Genomic DNA, 21,135 nt, shown 5'->3' on the forward strand with positions numbered 1-21,135 from the left:
TTTGTTTGTTCCACCAAACGTATTAAGCAAACAGTCCAGTCATTACTATGGGAACAATAGAGGGACAGTGCTTGAATTCAGGCTTGAAGAAACTGAGATTAAACAATTTTTCATTTGTGCTCGCACTCAGAGGCTGAGTGAGGCCATGCTCCACAATGATGTATACACAAAGCCTGTGTAATAAAAAAGTTAAACATTTGCTAGTTAAAATATCCCTCAGCATACCAAGAGAGCCTCCAAGCAGAAAGCTCAGTGGTCGGGCCGTGTTTGAGGAGAAAGGTCTTAGAAGGGGTAAACTTTTCCCTGGCATCTACTCTGCACCCCTGCAATGCTCAACATGCCAGAAAACCCTGAGGCCACATGCACACACACACACAAACACACACACACCCTTTAGTGTAAACACGGATTTAAGTACTATTGGGTAGTCCCACACTAATTTGGAAGACTGGGCTAAAAATCCCATTGCATTACACTCTCACAGAACTCTGTGTAGGCAAGGCTTGGCAAATTTAACACTGCAAATTTTTAGGACTTTTAGGAAGCCCCGGGCCTCTGAGCCCGTTTCCCTAACATTTCATGCCCCAGAACAGGGTTTGGTTTTGGGCTACAGTGCAGTGATGGCCCATTGTTCTCTTGGTACACAGAGCTGCCTTGAGAGGGAGACTTGGGGGAAGTTTTGGCATTCCTTGAAAGCAACTCTTTCTCAGTGGGTTCATGGTCTGAGGTGCTTCCTCTTTGCTGGCAACAGTCGTCCTGGCAACATCTATATGACCTAGCTCCCTCTGTGCATGAGGGGAGGTAAACATATGCTTACACAAAACAGAGCGAATTCATCACAGTTTTCTGCCAGGCCACATTAAACACGAGCAGAAGCCACAGTGAGAGGCTGCTTAGAGTGCAAGCACTGCACCTTCGAACTATAACCCATACATCAAAGCATCTGGTGAAAACATATCAATCAGAGCGTATCTCTAACTTTGGACCAATAACACCAGGATGCCTCAGTTTCCACTGATAAAAGCAAAATATTCCTCCCATACCCGAAAGATTAGAAAATGGAGGAAGAAAAATTCTCTCACCGAACTGAAAGTTCTGATAAGAAAACACTCCCTCATATTACCCAAAATTTCAGACAGGACTTACTACGTGAACAACACATTCATTTTAGGGAGGGAAAATATATACCGAGCAAAGGAAACACCCACAGTACCCAAAGTTTCACCAAAGCCACTAGCATAGTGTGGATAGTTACTTGTGAGAATGTGTGGATCTACAGGGTGGAGAAGGGCAGAGCACCAAAACCATCCAAACCACAGCCCAAAGCTCTTAAAGCTTTTACTCAACACAAATGGCAGACTCCCAGACCTTGCCATACGCTCCTAGGCTGGGATAGAGTGTGGGTGGAAGGGTGTGTCCTCACACACATCTTACCACTTCCTGGCCCTGCATAGCTGGTGGTAACCACAGTGGAGCGGACTAGCCTGGGCCATCCTTGAGTTGAACATAATGCGAAGTCGGAGCATTGAAAAGCGAGGACATTCCTTCCCCACCTCCATAATAATAACCGCACTATCTCAGGCTCCCACTGCATGCCTGGGTGGTTTCAGTGCAACAGCAGAGCCAGCGAGGATGGAGACAGAGCAGAGTGCAGAGGCACACTGGTGGCCTTGTGGATCAAGAGCGGAGGGATGGAGAAAGCAGATGTCCTCTCTGCTCCCACAGTGAGCGGCAGGCAGAGGATGGACAGGATGGCTGCAGAATGGATTTCTGGACAAATCCTGTATGAGCATGTAATCATTTGCTCGGCTTCTCATTCTCCTTCTACTCTCTGACCATATTACCCTGTCAATTTGTGATACGCACACAGCAGAGTGATTCAGCACCAGACCTTAGAGGATGAGGAGTCAGAACACTGCCAGACAGACTGTCAGGACATTTCTTGATGAAGCAGAGACACTTGAATTATATTCGCATGGAAACAATAACTTGCCATGGATATAATATCTCTAAACGTCAAACTGTATGACTGGCAATTTTTAAACATTGTAATCTTTTATTTACATAACTGATTGCCGTAATTAGGCACATAGTCCAGAGAAATCCCCAAAGCCTGCTTCCGCAGTCTGTGGATTAATAATAGCAGTCATTTAGTCATAAAAAACCATGCTTCTGGCTTAATTCGACTCCAGCCTCCAGGCAGGATAACAGACACACACATTTACACAATGCAAACACACTCTCTGCTCACTCCAAGTGCATTTTTACCATTTCATTTCATTCATTAGAAAATATAAGTGTCCCTTTACGGTAACAACATACAGTACATCTGGTGAATTTGACCTAATGCAAGAGTTTAGATTTGATAACTGGAGCATGAAGGGACAGATCTAATCTGCATATCCCCTCTTCTAAGGCATTTTCGTTGCCCACATACATACATACAAATAACTGTGAAAGTTGGAAGCACAGGTCATTTTGGGTTCAGGCCAACAAAGCATTCGAGGCTTTTCCTCTCTTATCAGTTGTTTGAGCATTACGTGTTTCATTCTCTGATAACATGTCATTGACTGCATAAACACACCAGACAAAACCACCTTTACACACACACACTCGCACACATTTACATAAGAAGCTCAAGGGCTGGCACAAGCGTGATATCCGCTGGCACAGTGAAAACAGGGACGCTTTCACGCTGAAGTAGCCTGCCTCATTGAAATGCCACAGACTGGTCTCATGGTGGCACTGAGAGAGCCCGAACACACAGAGCCGGACCAAAGTCCCAGTCTCTGAAAGAGGATCATTAGCATTGGCAACAAAGGCAGAGACACAAATTAATCTTGTATGAGAACCAGCAGAGAGCAGATTATGGAGTTAAGGAAGCAATGATTGTTGTTGTTGTGAAAGGACTAGAAGTCTTCACCCTGATAAATAACTAATACAGAGACTAAACAGGAAAGAATAATATGAGTTAGGAGAGAAATTTTCATGAAGTGTGATTAAAAAGATGAACGTGATGGTTCAGAATATCTCTTGCCAGAAACCAAGCTTTCATCTCTTTTCAGTTTATTCACCAAAATATTAAACCGAATAGAAGAAAAAGGAACAGAAACATAAAACCCTTAACCCGTTGGCCACATGAATGTGTAAACAAAAATATTATGATGCAAGATGAAAAAAAAAGCAGCTCACACTGCCCACAAGAGAATATGACTGCTCATCTCTTGTCACAAAATATACACTCTTTAACTCACACTGTCTGAAAATAACCCTGAAAACGCATGAGCTCATTCACTTCTGCCCAAGACTCTGTACGGTCTGAACCACATTAACACTCCTGCACCACCAGGAAGAGTTATGTGTTATTGGCATATACAAGCTCATGTGTCAGTTATGAACTGACTCTGCTCAGACATCCGATCAGGGTATTTCTGACTGCAGATCGATACGATGGAGTGTGCCGGACTTCCCCTGGGTTAGTTATGTTTTCCTGTGACATGAATTATAAACAACTCGTAGACATAAACTGACAATGTGATGCCTGCACACACACAGACAGAGGGGGTGAAAAAGCAACAGAGATTCAAAGAGGGAAGGAGAAAGACAGAATCAATACCCCATCTTTTCCATTTGCTATATTGCACCATTAGCATTCCTTAACTACCTCTTACAATTGAGTCTCCCTGTCTCTCCATCACACACACACACACGGACAGACACACACACATCTCTCTGGCTTTGATCTGGTGAAACAAAATCACTTGTCTGAACTTCCAAAACTGTGTTCGTCTCAAATGTGGGGTTTACTTTTAATTTAGCAGACACAAACACCCCCAAAACACAAACATGTCTCAGACTAAATAAGGCCAGCAATGTAAAAGGAAACCAAAATAATACGCAGTAATATGCATACTCCCTAGGGGTAACAGGCGAGTGTGTGAGTGTGATTGGAAGAGAGAGAGAGAGAGTGAGAGAGAGAGAAAGAAAAAGAAGGGATGATAGACAGCGGCAAGACTTTCCATCAAAACAGTATTAAAGTGGACTGAGAGTAAAAATAATTAGAGGTTGGACTGGTCGCATGTGAGCCTGTCTGCTGCCGACAAATATGAAGCAGATGTTGACATGGGAGCTTTGCAGAGAGGAAGAGGGAAAGCATGCAGGAAGACTAGCAGTTCTAATCCAGTGATAAACAGCTGAGAGGGATACACAGACTACAGCTTTGACCTAGTTCTCAACTTTTGGTGGATGGAGTCTTTTTTTTTCTTTTTTTTCCTACTTTACTACTCCCTTAGGGATGACTGTCCACATGCTGAAACCAAAATAAAGAAGTTAAAAGACAAGCGAGCCAGGGGGTTGAAATCCACAAGAATAGTTTAGAAACGTTCCTTTACACAGTCAAAGGGAATGAGTGAAAGCAGCTGAACAAGGTGAATTCCAAGGGAAGCAGGTATCTCCGGAGAACAGAATTTAAAAGTGTAGACTTTTTCTTAATTAAAAACAAGCTATTATGAAAAACAAATGTCAAGCAATAACCTTCTGCAAGTGCAGGCATCAAAACAAAAGTATAGGCTACAACACTAAACCATCCAGGGACATTAACATCATGGGACATTAAACATAACTTAAGGCTTAAGTTAATATCAACACACTGAAGCCTCTGTTGTTATATTATTGGTTTTTTGTTTAGAGTCGACTAAAATACAAAGTGGGTAGGAAGTGCTGCAATTTAGCAGCTTTAATTTGCGGACCTGAATGCAGCAGCACTTCTCTAGTGCATTTTAATTAAAGCAAACCAGGGCACACACTCAGATGCCTTCAGAACAAGATTAAAAGTGAACACATTAAGTTAGTTTGTGGAGGGAGAGATCAGTCAAAGTTGTAAACAGAGAATCCCCACATGATGTGTGCGTGTGTGTGTGTCTGTGTGTCAGACTGTGTGTGTAGACGGTGATGATAAGCAGCGGACAATCCGAGTCTACCTGTGATGTGTCCAGGAAAACGCTCTTTCTGAACTTCCCTCGCCGTATCTCCATTTCAAGGGCAGAGCCGCGGGCAACGGTGGCTCTCGCTGTTTGATTTCGGCAAAACATCGTCTCTGCTTTCCTGCAACTTCACACACAGTCCCGTGTAGAGTGTGTTAACTGAACTTAAAGTGAGCGCAAAGGCAGGAAAACTGCTTCGGAAACTGCAGAGCGTAGATCCAGGTGGCACTAAACGGCCCCACCGGCGAAAACTCCCGAGAGATTTAGGCAAACCCCCCTCCTCCCGATTCAAACACTGACGCTTCCCTCTGATGTAGGAGCTGAGACTGAAACCAGCAGTCCGCCAGCAGGAAAACATACACACAGAGAGAGACACCGAGGCAGTCTGTCTTCACAGCGGACTTTTTCACTTTTCCAAACACTTCGCGTTGTCCGTCCGACAGTGACACGGTGACACCCCATGTGGTGCAGTTAAGACCTAACTTTGCCCCGTCCTGTATCCGGAGACCCCTACTGGCGATGAATGGCGTGTACTCTGCAGGCGTCTACTGTTGCAGTGTCTCAAGTTCCTGTTTGAGGCCTGTCTATGTAATTCAGCAGGGATGAAGCATAAAAGCCACATGTGTGTAGGCCCACAGCAACACAAATTCATTTCCTTATTTATTTAAAGGCCCGTAGTATTTTGGTAGTATTTTTTCATTAGCTATACAGCTTTCAAAATATGATTCAAAAGCATATTTGAAAGCAACGTTTTCCAAATACTTTGAGGTTATGTTATAATAATATTATATAATATATATAATATAATTTTTTAGGCTAGGCCTATATATAATTTTTCAAACATTTTTCACTTTTTTTCCCCACCCTCACTCTCTGTGTTTTGGCCTTACAGACAATCAAGTAGTTTCAGGGTTTTAAAAATGATTTGAAAAGACTGTAAGACAATATTAGTTGCATATCAAAGTTAGATCTGCCTGTGTTTTCAATGAGTTACAGTTTATGCACAAAAGTAGGCCTAATTTACAGTTTGCAGTCTGTGGGGTTCAGTTTGACTTGTTTGATCCAGCTGCAAAGGTTGAGGTCTTCACTAGTGTGGTTTAAGTGATGTCTGACCTGCCAATGTGCCTTTAAGTATGGATTCATGGGTTAATGAAGTTATAGCACATGGTTTCTAGAGTCCCATGCACAAAACAGATACCACATTAAAATAGCTCCTTGACTTGAGAGGGCCATACGATTAAGTGTGCAATGTGTCTTATGTAATTCTTTTTTGCTACCCTTTGGGTAGGCTACTATTTAATAATGCCAATAATGTAGCCTACTTAGGAGGCAGTAAAGTGGGGGGCACTGGCTTTGCTTGCATGGTATACCATTTCATTTACGAGCATCTGCACCGGAGCACAAAGATCCAGCAGGAATGTGAATCACACTCTGTAGCGGCACCAGGACTTTACTGGACCTGCTGTGAGTGGAATTCTTAAAGGTCAGGGGGTCACTGAGATCAGTCTCACCAAGGCAGAGGTTGCAACCATGGAGACAGTGATATATACAGTGCCTTGCAAAAGTATTCATACCCATTTTGTCACATTACAACCACAAACTTGAATGTAATGTACTGGGATTTTGCATGATAGACCAACACAAAGTGGTGTATAATTGTGAAGTGCAAGGAAAATGATACATGTTGTGAAAATTTTTTACAAATAAAAATCTGAAACGTGTGGCGTGCATTCAGCCCCCCCGCATTTGCGTCAGGGGGGCTGAATACATTGTTGGCTCACTTTTCGCTGCAGTTACAGCTCCAAGTCTTTTGGGGTGTGTCTATACCAGCTTTTTACATCTACAGACTGACATTTTTGCCCCTTCTTTGCAGAATAGCTCCAGGCAAGTCAGATTGAATGGAGAGCGTCTGTGAACAGCCGTTTTCAAGTCTTGCTACAGATTCTAGGATTTAGGTCTGGACTTTGACTGGGCCATTCTAACACATGGATATGCTTTGTTCTAAATCTTTCCATTGTAGATCTGGCTTTATGTTTAGAGTGGTTGTCCTGCTGGAAGGTGAACCCCCTGACTCAGGGGACTGAATACATTACATACAGATTTTTATTTGTAAAAAAAAATCTTCAACACCATTTATCATTTCCCTTCCACTTCACAATTATGTGCTACTTTGTGTTGGTCTATCATGCAAAATCCCAATAAAATACATTTAAGTTTGTGGTTGTAACGTGACAAAATGTGGAAAAGTTCAAGCGGTATAAATACTTTTGCAAGGCACTGTATGTCAGCTGGGGAGTCGCAGTCTTATGACGCAAAGTGAAATCACAACACTACTCAATTTAGGCCCATTAAAGCACATGGTATACAGATAATACATTAACTGTTATGCTGTTCAGTCTATTAAATTTAGGCCTAAAGTATGAGATGCTGATATACCAGATGTGCCTGAACACACATGAACTCAAATAAAATAGCAATACCACTGTAGAGACACACCCAACGTATGTGTCAAGCTTTCAAAATTTTACTGAAGTAAAACATGCAACTATATTCATCAAAATATAATTTAATATCCACATGTAAATTACACTAAACTTAGATGTGCAAAATGACTCATTTCTTCATAAAGTATAATATATTCGTATATCAGAATTATTTATGTTCTCCTGTGTGCATAACTTTAATATTGCTGCTTGTTAAGGTCAATTTTAGCTAATTAATATCCTGTTCAATAATATATCTTACTATGACCTAAAGTAATCCATTAAGGATTAATTATTAAATCATATATTTTATTGCATTGTATCACAGTCAGAATCTAAGCTAAGCAACTAAAGTTACCAAATAACTTATAAGTTATCAAATAAACATGGGCTAAAAAATAGCAGCATCAAATAGAATACATCTACCACAAGTTTGCACAGTGAGTAAATACACTAAATTACTTTCCACCACTGCCGACTGATACTTGATAATGTTAATTTTGCCCAAATTATTGTAGTGTCAAAACTCTCCTCTCATGCACTTGTACGTGATACCTCGAGCAGCTCAGTATTTGTACTACAAGACCTATTTTTTTGGCAAGAAAGCCAGTGTTTAACAAAACTAGAATGATTTATTTTTTACGCACTTTGTGACTGCAACCCTGATCTCCTGTATCACTCGATATCATCCAAATAAAGCATGAGTCATCCAAGAGAAAAACCTGAAAGCCTTTAATAAGTTAAAAACCTTTCATGAGTCAAGGCTGGAAACTGGTGCAGTGTAACTGTGAGCTACTAGGCTACAACATAACAGAGTTGATTAATTTTGGATAGGCATTTAACACTATCTGGCACCACAGTATCGTTATGTGACCATGAAGATGTTTTGTTCATTTTTTTTTTGACTGATGCAGCAACAGATTCTGCAGTCTGTTTGTCTGCCAATCATAAAACCTAAATTTAGGATCTGTTTGCAGTCTCTTGTTTCAGAAAAAGATATAAATAGTGCCGTATTATTTCCCACACTATGTTTCATTCAGATTACTCAACAGTTTGGTGTACCATCCCTTCTGTAAACAGAGGCTCACATACACTTTAATCCAGTGATTGGACACAAACCAAACTCTCACCATTTATCCTCAGAAGTTTTCCTGTCTGAAACAACACTTACTCCTCTCAGTTGGGGCTTGTGGTGTTTGCACCACAATCTTAAAAATATAATGACGACTTTAGTTCTGCAGCGAGTGTTTGGTGCTCAGTCTCTATGGAAAAAGGGAAAGGGGCTTGTGCAGCCCCTGTTTCTTTAATCTCCCCCAAGTCTCTTATTTAAAGGCAGTGTGTTTGTTGATGTTGGGAGCTTGGGTAAATAGCTGAAGGCGCTGTAACTCACGCAGCAATGTGATCTCACTTGGATGTCTGTCTGTTTCCTAGAAGGGACTATGTGAAATGCAGATTATGTTTACATGCCTCATGCTGCCCTGGTCAGTAGGGGGTAGACAGTCACAGAGGGGAGCAGTGCTTTCCCAAGCTAGGTCTGACCCCTCTTTAACTCCTTGCTGGGCTCCATCAAGCCCTTTGGGCAGCTCAGTTTGCCACAGTCAGGCAAGCAATGGGCTTATGTGCAGGCTTTTGCTGTGGCAGATTTTCAACCCATGTGTGTGCAAAAGATAGGTCTGGTTTATCACCCCTCATTTATAGTGCATATTCTATTTGTACAGCCTACCAACTACAGGCACTCCTGTTACCATCCCTAATTTCTCTCCTGTTTTCTCTCCTTTGCCCAAAAACCATGCACACAAAACAGGGAACAAAAGGAAAGTGACTGCTACAGTGAGAATCAAATATAGCAGTCAACACTGACGCAGTGGGCTATAAAATGCCGACCACAGTCAATACACAAACAAAAGGACCGCTCTTCACTCAGAGAGCAATAGCTATGGAGCAGCTGGAGGAAGATCACATGGTACAAAAAACAGGACACAATCATGCTGTTACAATCCCACCACAAAACCCTATTTTGTTTCCCTCTTTCATACCCACACACACACATATAGCGTATGATCAATTGCCCACTAGTTTAGAACGAGAAGCGTGGGTGTATGTAAGCAAGCAGTAAATCACTACAGAAAATGTACAGAAACTGACTTTCTTTTCATGGAGTGGAAGTGCTACAGGCTCAGCAGAAAGATTGTGGTTGTTCCAATCCAACTGTAATTACATGTGGTTTTCTATAGTCTAAATTTAAACTTGCATACTGAAACTGCAATCATTGCACTGTTGTTCTTACATTATTAAACCTGAAACATTCCAGCATCAGATTTCAGAACAGCTCAGCAGGTGAACAGACCCAGCGTTATCATTGTATGGTATATCAATAAAGTAATGAAATATAAATAGCTGTCTGTTTTCTCAGACACACGTTAGATTTGCAAGGTTGAGTTTGTTTTAGCGTAAAAGACATGAGGACAAAATGGCTTTGAATGATCTTAATATGATCTCGGTGTCTCAAGAATCAGTCTTTATCTGCACAACCGGCCCAATCCGTCATGCTGTCTGCGGCTTAAACCTTGCCTGCTATCACCCTGAAATGTGCACCCATCTGATGTGAGTTGAAAAACATTATGATAGATGCGATCCAATATTGGGTGGTGGACGAGGAAACACTTCAGGGAGCCAGAATGCTAGAATGCAAGGCATATACTGGAATGAGACTTCAAATTAACTGTGTGGAAAGCTCCTGGGAGACTGAAGCAGGAGTCAAGTCTGGCTTGCAATCAGATCCTTGGAATGGCAAGAGAAACAGGTATACAGCTACCACTATTAGAAGTGGAGGTTGATCCTCTGTAGAGGTTTAAACACCATGCTATGATGTATTCATGACACGTTCTCCTATAATGTGAATACATTATACTAGTCTGACTTCTACTGGACAATACTTGCCATTACAAGAATACAATTATTAAGTCTGTCAGGCACACATTTCTATAAATGCTCTAATGCAAACACACAACACACCCTCTTTTGCTAATTACCTAAATAAATTTGAAAAATGTGTTCATAATGAGTGAAAATAGTGCCTGTAATTACAAGCACCTACTGATTAATATGTTTTTATTTTACATCATTGTGTCTCAGAAGTGAAATACACTGCACAGTATAATAAAAAAAAACAATATCAAGCCCGTTACCAAGGGTGCTCTGATAGCCTTTATTTAATCCTTTATTTAATCTATTTACAAAGAATACAAAAGTGTTTTCCTTGAACTCAGATGAATGCTCTGTTCACAGCATGTACACACTTAATACACAATTAATTTCCTTCTTAAACGAGGATGACATCTTAAGTTGATCATTTCATTTGTGATGCAGTTTTGTCCAGCTGGCAGCTTCTTTGCGACCTTGTTTCAAACCCTGTCATAAAAAAAACAACAACAAAAGGAATGTGATGTTAATGGAGCTCTGCTTTTAAAAATCAAGGACTTCTTCCTATAATGAACATGTGTGCATTTCTTAAAATGGTCTTCTGGCTAAGAACATAACAAAATCAATTTCACCATAAAGGCAAAAAGTACCCAAATGACCGCATACGCCTACTTCTCTTCTCTACAAAATCTAAGAGACTGAGCCTGTAAGTAAAAGGTGTAAATCCCTTTTCATAGCCTGTAATAAGCCAGTTAAACTCCATGCACATACCAGGTAGTATCCTGTGTGATATCCACTCATGTACCAGGAGATGAGCACACTGCCCAAGGCCTCGTCATCCACCATGTCAGGGCTCATCGGTGGAGGTGGAGGGATCATCTGAGGCAGAGACATCAACAGCAGAGGGAGTGTGATCAGACTGTAGATGCTCGGGTCTGATGATACTTGTCAATCACTTAACGTGCTACATAGACAGTTTGTTTATCAATTTACCAGCTGGATGGGCAAATGCTGCCTCTATACATTTGGACTGCAGAGCCCAGTGCTCAGATAAATCAGCATCCAATATGGCTTTTGCATTTGCAATTAATAGTGTATACTAAGTAAGGCACATTTCCAACTCACTGGAGGACCAAAAGGCATCATGGGAGGCCACGAAGGAGGAACAGGCCCATGATCATCAGATCGCCTGCTTCCCCTTGGCTAGAGTGCACAAAAGGAAAAAAATCGAAAAAACAAACACTGATGTCAGAATTTAAAATTTACAATAGTTACACAGCTTCCAAAACCTCTATTTAAAGTTCAGTCTCAACAAATCTTCACCAATGGTAAATGTCAACTCTGAGATGTTGTTCTTTATATTCCATTTTATTGTTTACATTTTATTTTACCATTACATTAGCACTAATTGGACTGAACTCTGCACTTTAATTCCAAGCCGTAATTTATGAAAACAGTCAATCTCAATTTTATTTTGTATTCGCTGAATAATAAAAGAAAAAGATATAAAGACTTTCCTCTTACCTGTCTGAAGGCATGCATGGGAGGTGGGCCGGGAGGAAACCCGGGGAAACCAGGAGCCCACATAGGAGGATGGTCTTTGTGAGCCTTGGACTTTTGACCTTTACTGTGTGGCTGTTGTTTGTGTTGGTTTGGTGTGGTCGACCTGTCACTCTCCTCTGTTGACGATTCTGCCTCTTTCACCTTAATTGCAGAGACAAATTGAATCAGCCTTGTGTTGCCATTTTCTTTTTTTGATATCTTGGCATAAATTTTCTCTGGTCACTTTTGTACAACACTTAAATAAGACTTAAAGGGATAGTTCACCCAAAATTGAAATTTCACTCATTATCTACTCACCCTCATGTCGACTAAGGGCTGGGAGAAGTTTCAGAGTTATCTGTGGCTTCTCTGAGTTACGGGGGGTCTCGGCATAGCAGTGCATGTCCATATAACGGTTGCAAATGGATACCAACTGTCTCCGTAACAAAAAGACACACCAAAAAACATCCAAATACCTCCATGCTGCTCGTATGTAATGTCCGTCTTGTATTGAAGCCCCGAAATGCGAAATTGTCCCAAAAAAATTTAAATAAGTCTATATTTCAAGCTTGTTTTGTAGCGGAAGCTTCTCGAAGCTCCCGGTTCGTCAAATTTGGACGAACTGGGAAGAGGACAGACCCTGGTTCGTCCAAATTTGACGAACCGGGAAGAGGAGCTTCCGCTACAAACAAGCTTGAAAAATAGACTTATTTAATTTTTTTCGGGACAATTTCGCATTTCGGGGCTTCAATACAAGACGGACATTACATACGAGCAGCATGGAGGTATTTGGATGTTTTTTGGTGTGTCTTTTTGTTACGAAGACAGTTGGTATCCATTTGCAACCGTTATATGGACATGCACTGCTATGCCGAGACCCCCCGTAACTCAGAGAAGCCACGGATAACTCTGAAACTTCTCCCAGCCCTTAGTCGACATGAGGGTGAGTAGATAATGAGTGAAATTTCAATTTTGGGTGAACTATCCCTTTAAATAGGAAAAGTACTTGTATTAAATAAAAATATAATACTGCAGCAGGTAGAGAATATTACATCATTTTAGAATGAATATTACAAATAAAAAAAAAATTTAAAATAATAATTTTAAAAAAGCGATTTGAAATTCTTAGAAGTGACAGTGAAAGAACAGTGCTATATTCTGATAGGCTGCTGTTAAAGAGTCGGATGGATGGTGAGATGAAGGACTTAATAATAATTCTAAGGTAGCAATCATTCTTGCACTGCAGGTATAGCAGTTTACTGCTGCAAAGAGCCGCATGGTCCCACATGGTCCCGACATTAACGCCTGAGTGCAGGGTCCAGTGGTCACTATGGAGTAAGGTGCAAGTGATATGCTAATTACAGCTTCATCCTAGAACTGGTTGTGAAATAGAAATCATTTTGTGAAGTTCATTGCATTCCAGGTATTTATATTAAAATGGACTGAAGAGATTAAATGTACATCACCTTTAACTAGTAAGAGTGTAAAAAAACAACAAATTCACTAATAAACTGTGCAGCTTTACCTTTACATTTGTTTCCTCATCAGCCTCAGAAAACTCTGAAAGCAGGTCTTCAAGGTTCTGCTCCTCCTGATTGCCGTAGTCTGTATAAACAACTACACACATGCCCCTCTCCTCATCTATGGAGGAGATGGTGGCTGTATAGAGCTGGCCATCCTCTGACCAGTAAGCACAACATGAGTCCCCAACCTGCCACTGTGACACACAAAGTGTAAATGTTAGTGCAACGATACAGTGCGGCCTGGCTCCTGATCTGAAGTGAACTAAATTCAGAATTACAAGAGTGGATTAACCAGTTCCAACACACAAAGACTAAAACTGTCTAAAATCTATGATGCCAATGTATACATAATCACTGAAAAACTGATCAGAAAATGACGAAACCCTGAAACTATATATATATATATATATATATACACACACACACACACAAATATATATATATATGTATATATAGATATATATATATATATATATATATATATATATATATATATATATACACACATACATACACATACGAATATACACAGAATGGAGTACTATAAAAAAAAGGAATACAGCAGTAGAAAAAAATAAGAAAATGAATTTGGAAATATGATGAGGAACAAATGAAACAATAAATAGGGGAAGAAAATATAAAGGGCAACTAAGAAATAATTATTATTATAAATAACCAAATAAATTAATACAAATATATGTCATGACAGCTGTTGAGAACAAATTTCCATATGGGACAATAAAAGCTATCTACCTCTCAGATGGTAGCACAACATTAAATTACAAACATTATAATTTCTTTTCACCTTTATATGGTATTTTATGTGGGTTTTTTTTTAATCTTATTTTTTTTTACACATTTCCCCCCCAAAATATGTCTAATTTTTTTGTCACACAGTACTTGTATATTAATCAGAATTTTTGAGTTTCAGTTACAAACCACTTTATCTGGCGGTGCATTTGTTCTTTTCCTGCTCTGGTTCTTTTTGTTGTTTTTGCGTTTCTTTCCTGGTTGGTTTTTCTTTGAGGCTTGTGGCTCTTCTTCACCTTTGAGAGCAGTCTGTCAAACAAAGCAGCATCAGCAGCACGCCATGAGTGGAAGACATAACATGAGCATTTACACACCTATACAGTGACAAGCACTCATTTTACCTTGAAAGATGCAACTGCCTTGTCATAAGCTTTTATCAGTGCTGTGTCATCCCATATGTCGGAATCATCACTCTGAAAAAGAAAACAGTAGATCCAATTTAGTGACCAGGGTTAAAGCCATTCCTTATTAGTCTTTATTTATGGAAAAACAAGACCGATAAAACGTTAAAGGTTGTGGGAATTATGTGGATGACTCGATGCTCTCGACCTGTTTCTCAGTGCACCACATGTTTGCAGGCATCTGACCTGACATGCTCACCTTTGCATTTCCTGCAGTGTAAAGGATGCTACAGGAGTCAGAGTGCTATAGCTTTGTGCAGCTGACCTAGCTAATTAGTGTTGTTAAGCCAAGATGTTGTATAACAGGAAGATGTTACCTCGACTAATGGCATCAGATACACCGAGGGTCTCTAACTTCACCCTTTCTGTTCATATTCTCTTTGTTTCCCAATTTAGCCCAACTCAGCGAAGGCTTGTAGCTTAGCCTTCTAGCTCCCCATCTCCACCAACCCTAAAGCGCCTTGAAAAACTACACAAATGCTGTCGCCTGAAGTTCACTGGTGTAACGTAACCAACCTGTCCAGCTCCGCGGGCAAACAACACGTCTTTGCATCCATTCGCCATGTGAAGATGCGCAGATTTCGAGTGCTAATAGCTAAACAAGTAACGACCGACGTGCGTCTGAATCAGTGACGTACTACATTTGTACGGCGGTGACGTATATATATTGCGACGCTGTGGTTGGCTAGGCAACGACTGTAGCTAGTTGTCCACACTTCTCCGAGAACCGTAAACAAAACAGGTTGTTGTGCAGTATAGTCGAGATATATTGTTATTTCCACCGACCAGGCAGCACCGGAGGTAACTAATAGTGTCGCTGCGTGACCCGCGGACAATGATCGATTCCTCTCTGACTTCTTTGGGAGCAAAAGTTGTTGTCGCTGCGTCCAGCGATGAGAATCACCCCCCAGAAAACATCATCGACGGGTGAGTGCTGCTTCTTCTGACCAAACCTGTGTTGGTTGCCACACTGAAAGTTGAAGACAAAAGTTGGCTTCGTTAACTCTGCCTAACCTATGAACCAATCAATGACAATATTTGATGTGTGTTTGTCCTTTTCACCTAGAAACACTAAAACTTTCTGGATGTCGACCGGGATGTTTCCTCAGGAGTTTATCATCCGCTTTGCTGACTCCACGAATATCTCTGCGGTGACAGTGGACAGCTACAATGGTGTGTAGGCTGTGATAGTATCACATATGTTGCCGTTTAATAAGTTGAGAAATCAAGTAAAGAAATGCTGTTTTATGTGTTGAAGTCCTCCATGACAAACTGCAAACGCAAACAAGGTCACTAGCATAAATTAGAAGAAACTAGTCAACAAACTATTTATTTTTGATATGCGGTAATCCAGTTTGCAGCATATATTAAGTCTCTCCTCGTTAACATAGTTAACATTTTCAATTAATGATTGATATCAGTAGGCTATTCAGGAATGACTAGTTTCTCCAGTGGGATACCCATAGAAATAAGATAATTATGTAGAGGGATTTGATGTCTATTAGTTAAATGAAGAAGATACTAGATATTGATAAATAGTAGCATCCTGGATCACAGAAAGGAGTGAGTGCCAATATATGACCAAAACAAACAATGCACTTTTCTGCATTGTACATTCATAGCAGCGCTTTGAGCTGTTGGTGAACAATGTCTCAAGGTGAATAGCTGTGAAATAAGTCTATATAGAAAATTTTAAAGTTTTGTTTGTGTGTAGAAAGTGAAATAGATTTGGAAAAAGTGCCATTGCAGAGCTCCATGTTACCTCCAGATCACGCTCTCACAACAGCCTCAGGGAATAATAAGATGAGATATCAGAGTACAACAGCGGAGCATAAATCTCTGAAATTATTCCTTTGAGAGATTTGCCAAGACCATGGCATTTTCCAATTCCTACAATCTCGAGTGGATTCTGCTCTTCCTTCAAAGAGACTCTCTAAACTTAAGTTTTGAAGAAATGGAAAAAACCTTTAAGAGGAATATTTAAATTAGCTCTAATTTGATCAAAGACTTGATCAGTCTAAGAATCAGAGATCAACATGCCTGTAAAATTTCACAGGTCCCTGGAAACCCACTCCATTAAACCAGCACTGCTCATATGTTCTGGAAAAGTCGGGATTCAAATAACAGAGGGAATATTTAAACATTTCTTAAAATCCCTCCAAACCAGTAGTGTGTTATAAATAACAATACTGTTGTTAGGCGAATTAAACTACGGTACTATAAACTAATTTGCCATCATTTTGAGCATCAAGTTGAGCTGATCAACAGAGTGGTAGACTGGGCTCAGATAAATCTCCCATCCTTTGGCTTAGCACATAAGAGATCCTCACAATGATGTTTGTTATTCCAAATATAATGACTGATGATGAAAAATGCTGTGGTGATTAGATGGGAGATTTTGAAATGAATAATTTAATTGGCAATGATATTCGTTTTTATAACAATGATTCTCCCACAGCAGGAAGTTGGCACAAGGGTCCACAATGATTTAAATCAGGAGTGATGAACATACCTAAGTGTTAGAGACCCGTCTCTGATACATGAGGAGAAGACTGCATGGGCATATTCGGGGGAATATTGGAGTGCAAAGCAAGGATTCTCGTAGTTTAATTTCATAAACCGACAGAGCACTGAATGAGGCCATAGCCCTCAGAACTGCCAAAATTAATTTTTCAGGATTCCTTAGATACAGAAGAACATCATCCAGGAATATAGCAATAACACGGTTTCTTCATCCACTGTGATCCCATTTATGTTGGGATTAGTCCCGATGACCTCGATCAATGTGAACAATAAAGACGACAGAGTGTTCCCTTGTCTGTTTGCACACCAGAGAACCCTCAGGCATCAGGCTGTATTGATACAGGTTATTGGATCTAAAGAAGTTTTTTCTATCTATCTATTTTATATCTTGGGCTTTTTTAATGCCTTTATTGTGAGAGACAGGAAATCAAGCGAGAGAGAGGGGATGACATGCAGCAAGGGGCCGCAATGTCTATGCCAATGCCAACATGCTGATGTGAAGCAGATGTTTATACCATCTTCACCATCAGCATGTTGGCATGCTCAGCTAATTTACAAAAATCATAGAGGACAATAGGGGTGATGTGAAACGCATACATTTTGGTAATTTTTGGTGATCATGAAAAAGTAGGGGAGCACCAAAGTGTTCACAAGTGATTCTGAAGCTGGCTTGAATACATGTATCGAACAGTTGTTGACCAAAGTAGTGGACTAAGACACTTTTGACACATCTAACCAGATCTCACAAAAACTGAGATTATAAGAAAAGAAAAAAGGTTCAAAGAAAATTTTTACCAATATGCTAGTTTGTTTAGTTTCAGTATGTGATTCTATTTTATGAATATCTTTATGGACACATTTCTTTTTCTTTTGCAGTTAAACTTCTTAAGATAGAAAAGAACACATCGCAAAACGCTCGTCAGTTTGAGTCAGTGACAGAGAAAGGTAAGGGGGACATAATGTGCATCTATTTTCATTTTTGGTTTGAATGATTGCATACGGGATTAACAACCTGAATTTATATTCATTTACAGAGTTTGAACAAACAGAGGGACATCTTCAGTCAAACTTTATATCGGTAAGTTCAAATGAAAACTTCAGGTAAAATATTAGTTAATAGAATCAACAGGTAAAATAAATAACTGTCTTCATTTTCTCTTTCAGCTAAATGGATGTAGTGCCACCCACCTTCGTTTTATCATCACCACAGGTTATGATCACTTTGTTTCAGTGCACCGGGTCAATGTACAAAACTGACACACTTGATTATTGTGAATTAAAATTGGTTAATTATTTTTACATACATACACATATACACTTTTTGTCATTATGTAATTTATGTAAATATGAGTAGATGTCTCTGGATGCTCAGACTGTTTTGATAAGGGACGTACAGACTGATACCGTGACACTGACTCCCTCATGGCAGGTAGCGGTAGTGTAGCAATATTCCATAAATATGTAAGGCACATTGATAATATAAATATGTGAGGTACAAAGTATGTCTAAACAACATTCATTTTATTGTATTCTTCTTATCAGTGAAGTTGGAATTGCAGACAAAGCATAAATCTTGCTCTTAATTCAGAAATTTCTTTCAACCCATTTTCTGTTTATGCTTATTTAATGTTATGGATTCACTTATGGGGCCTTTTATCCCACATTCTACTTGTTCCTGCTAATTTCACAAGCTGATAGTTGGCAAAGCTTCAGAATAAAAGAGTTGGATTGTGATGAATGGCAGAGTTACTTACAAAGAAAGTTTCTCTCTGTGTGAGAGATAGAGTTAATTAACTAATTTTGAGCAGTGGGGGCTTAAATTGGCATCATTGCAGCCTCCCTCCCACCTCCACCCCCATGAGCAGAATCTGACATCCCCATAGAATTGGGGAACCATGGGCAAAAGCAGCTGGGGGGTTGGGAAACCAGATGGTTTCCAAGCCAACCGGAGAGCTTATAAAGACTGTGGCCCTTTTCACACAATGTGCTCAAGCAACCTCCTGTACTTGCATCCTCCACACACACGCACTCAACGCACAAGCACCGACTCCTGTCTACCTTCACTGCCATTTCAACTTGTCGGTAGAAAAGGGTTCAGCAGTGTGCGAGGACCCTTTGGGACTCCCTCCCCAATTACTTTGCTGACTGTGGAGGAGCTTGGGGATTTGCTGAGGCTGTGTTTGCTGTAGCTTGGTCTGCATGCAAGATTCTGAATAAACCAATAAAAATATGAAGTACATGCCTGAATAACTAGTCCCTTGATATTTTAGAGCAACTAATTGCTTAGGGGTATGGCTAGGATATAGCACATTTGAGTATGTGCGTGTGTAATGAGGAATGAGGGCAAGGTAGAAACTGATAGACTGTTATTGACTCATCTATTATTTATCAGTAGGAATATGTATTATAATGTTAGAGGTGAGGGTCGAGTCATGCAGTGTGCATGCTCCCATTTCATAGGAGAACAATCATTTATTGCTATCATAGAACAACTTCTGAATTTATTACATTTGTTTGCTATTAATATGTAAGCAGAGATCCCTCTTGTATGGTGAACACGCGGTTTGCAAATGCGCCTCCCCATTACTAATGAATTCAGGCCCTTTTGTGCTTGACTGTCAGCCGATCAGGGGAATCACAGCAGGATATGAGTGCATTATTATCATGTCACTGCAGGGCAGGGCTAAATTATCACCCAGTGTCGTCTTATGGCTGCCTAACTGCTGTCCAATCACACTGAGACATCTGCTAGACCACAATGCTGTATGTTCAGCTGAGCACATAAAAAGAGATGGTATATCATAACCTTTCCAGAAATCCTTGCTGCTACCACATGCCTTAATTGGCAATTGAAAAAGATAAATGGAAGCAAGTTTAATAAAATTTCTTTCAACTCTTAAAAGCACATTAGAAATGGTGGTATAATTATTACATAAAGCAGAGGAAAATATAGCAGCAAGGATTCCTGTTTATTATATGCCTGTTGTATAAGTGTAGGTGATGTCTCCTATATGGTTATTCTGGGGAAGAAATCCCCCCACCCACCCAGCTCTGTTATTTTCTTTCATGTCAAACCAATGGCTTTGAATTTCTTGTTATCTCTTCCGTGTGGTCGTCCTTTTATGTCAGTGACAGAGCCACACGCACTGACAATGGGCCTTAATTTGATTTCAGTTTTGATTTCGTCCAATCAGCTTAGTTATGACAGAAGCTGAGCTGGAAGGAGCTGCTGTGTGAGGAAGGAAACACTATCAATGGGCTGAAATTAGATGATTAGACGAGAGAAGAAAACAATCTTCTCATTATTATTTTAGCCCGAGAGGAATTGAGAATCATAATGAGGGACTGACAAAGAGTGCAGTTGAAGACAGCTTTGAATATACAACAACATTCGTTTATTTTCGTGTTTAGTCCGAAGTCCCATGCAGCAAACGTATGTGAAGCTGTGTTTTAAATAGTAACAAGATTCTGAAATTGCTTTTTTACTAATACCTTTAATCCAATACCTCTCTTGTTTATTTAATCAAGTAAGTCAAGTATTCACCCATATACAGTACCTTTCAATGTGAGGTGCATTCAATGACAACTTGAGTAATGAGAAGAAACAAACATTTGGTGACATTTTAACACATTCACCTGCTTTTGTCTTTGTCTTCTTTTGGCAAAAAGAATCCCCATGAATGATTGTGTCTGCTGAGATGAATGTGAAATTCAATTTTTTCCCCCAGAAAACAGCAAAAGTGTTTGAGGGAGCAGTGATGCACAAATGACAAATATTTTCTGCTTTTCAAAGCACCTCTATGTTTTCACCCTTGCTTGTTTTTTGGTACTTATTCCAAATCTCAGCATACAGACTCATTTACTGAGTTTTTTTTTTGCTCAAACTCTGCAAGTTACTTTAAGTTCGTTGTGTGAATTGAATTCCAAGATTTTTTCACCAGTAACATTG

At 40.0% G+C, this 21,135-nt stretch overlaps 3 protein-coding genes across 4 annotated transcripts in view; 1 reads left to right on the plus strand and 2 right to left on the minus strand.

Moving 5' to 3' along the window:
• The window catches only part of rtkna (rhotekin a), a 53,894-nt gene extending 48,460 nt beyond the window's left edge, over window positions 1-5,434 (minus strand). Inside the window, exon 1 of the mRNA XM_085787122.1 lies at window positions 4,980-5,434. Within this exon, the coding sequence (XP_085643248.1) occupies window positions 4,980-5,090 (111 nt within the window). The 5' untranslated portion in view covers window positions 5,091-5,434. The remainder of the gene's footprint in view (window positions 1-4,979) is intronic.
• Window positions 5,435-10,559: 5,125 nt separating this feature from the next.
• Window positions 10,560-15,332, minus strand: smn1 (survival of motor neuron 1, telomeric). Of its 2 annotated transcripts, none has more exons than XM_085787126.1 (8): window positions 15,180-15,332; window positions 14,604-14,675; window positions 14,392-14,511; window positions 13,455-13,646; window positions 11,912-12,091; window positions 11,513-11,590; window positions 11,159-11,266; window positions 10,560-10,876 (listed from the first exon to the last, which is right to left on the minus strand). In XM_085787126.1, exons 1-8 carry the CDS (start codon window positions 15,225-15,227, stop codon window positions 10,820-10,822), a joined length of 855 nt encoding a protein of 284 aa, XP_085643252.1. In that variant the 5' UTR covers window positions 15,228-15,332; the 3' UTR covers window positions 10,560-10,819. The 2 variants fall into 2 exon arrangements, with proteins under 2 accessions (XP_085643252.1, XP_085643253.1); XM_085787127.1 differs by having other exon boundaries at window positions 11,513-11,576; window positions 11,901-12,091.
• On the plus strand, window positions 15,319-18,485 carry hspb11 (heat shock protein, alpha-crystallin-related, b11). Its single transcript, XM_085787128.1, has 5 exons — window positions 15,319-15,590; window positions 15,730-15,836; window positions 18,063-18,131; window positions 18,221-18,264; window positions 18,351-18,485. Exons 1-5 carry the CDS (start codon window positions 15,499-15,501, stop codon window positions 18,441-18,443), a joined length of 405 nt encoding a protein of 134 aa, XP_085643254.1. The 5' UTR covers window positions 15,319-15,498; the 3' UTR covers window positions 18,444-18,485.
• Window positions 18,486-21,135: the final 2,650 nt, after the last annotated feature.

This window comes from Trachurus japonicus, chromosome 9 (assembly GCF_045865225.1).
Source record: "Trachurus japonicus isolate A0001 chromosome 9, Traja_1.0".
Taxonomy (NCBI): Eukaryota; Metazoa; Chordata; class Actinopteri; order Carangiformes; family Carangidae; genus Trachurus; species Trachurus japonicus.

Excerpts from the sequence above, each read along its gene's own strand:
- smn1 (XM_085787126.1), bottom strand. The coding sequence starts at position 15,227 with ATGGCGAATGGATGCAAAGACGTGTTGTTTGCCCGCGGAGCTGGACAG. Across the intron at positions 14,676-15,179 it reads TTGCCCGCGGAGCTGGACAG|AGTGATGATTCCGACATATG; the intron begins GTTGGTTACGTT and ends TTTCTTTTTCAG. Across the intron at positions 11,267-11,512 it reads TGATGCCTTTTGGTCCTCCA|ATGATCCCTCCACCTCCACC; the intron begins GTGAGTTGGAAA and ends TCTCTGCCTCAG.
- hspb11 (XM_085787128.1), top strand. The coding sequence starts at position 15,499 with ATGATCGATTCCTCTCTGACTTCTTTGGGAGCAAAAGTTGTTGTCGCT. Across the intron at positions 15,837-18,062 it reads GACAGTGGACAGCTACAATG|TTAAACTTCTTAAGATAGAA; the intron begins GTGTGTAGGCTG and ends TTTCTTTTGCAG. Across the intron at positions 18,265-18,350 it reads TTCAGTCAAACTTTATATCG|CTAAATGGATGTAGTGCCAC; the intron begins GTAAGTTCAAAT and ends TTTCTCTTTCAG.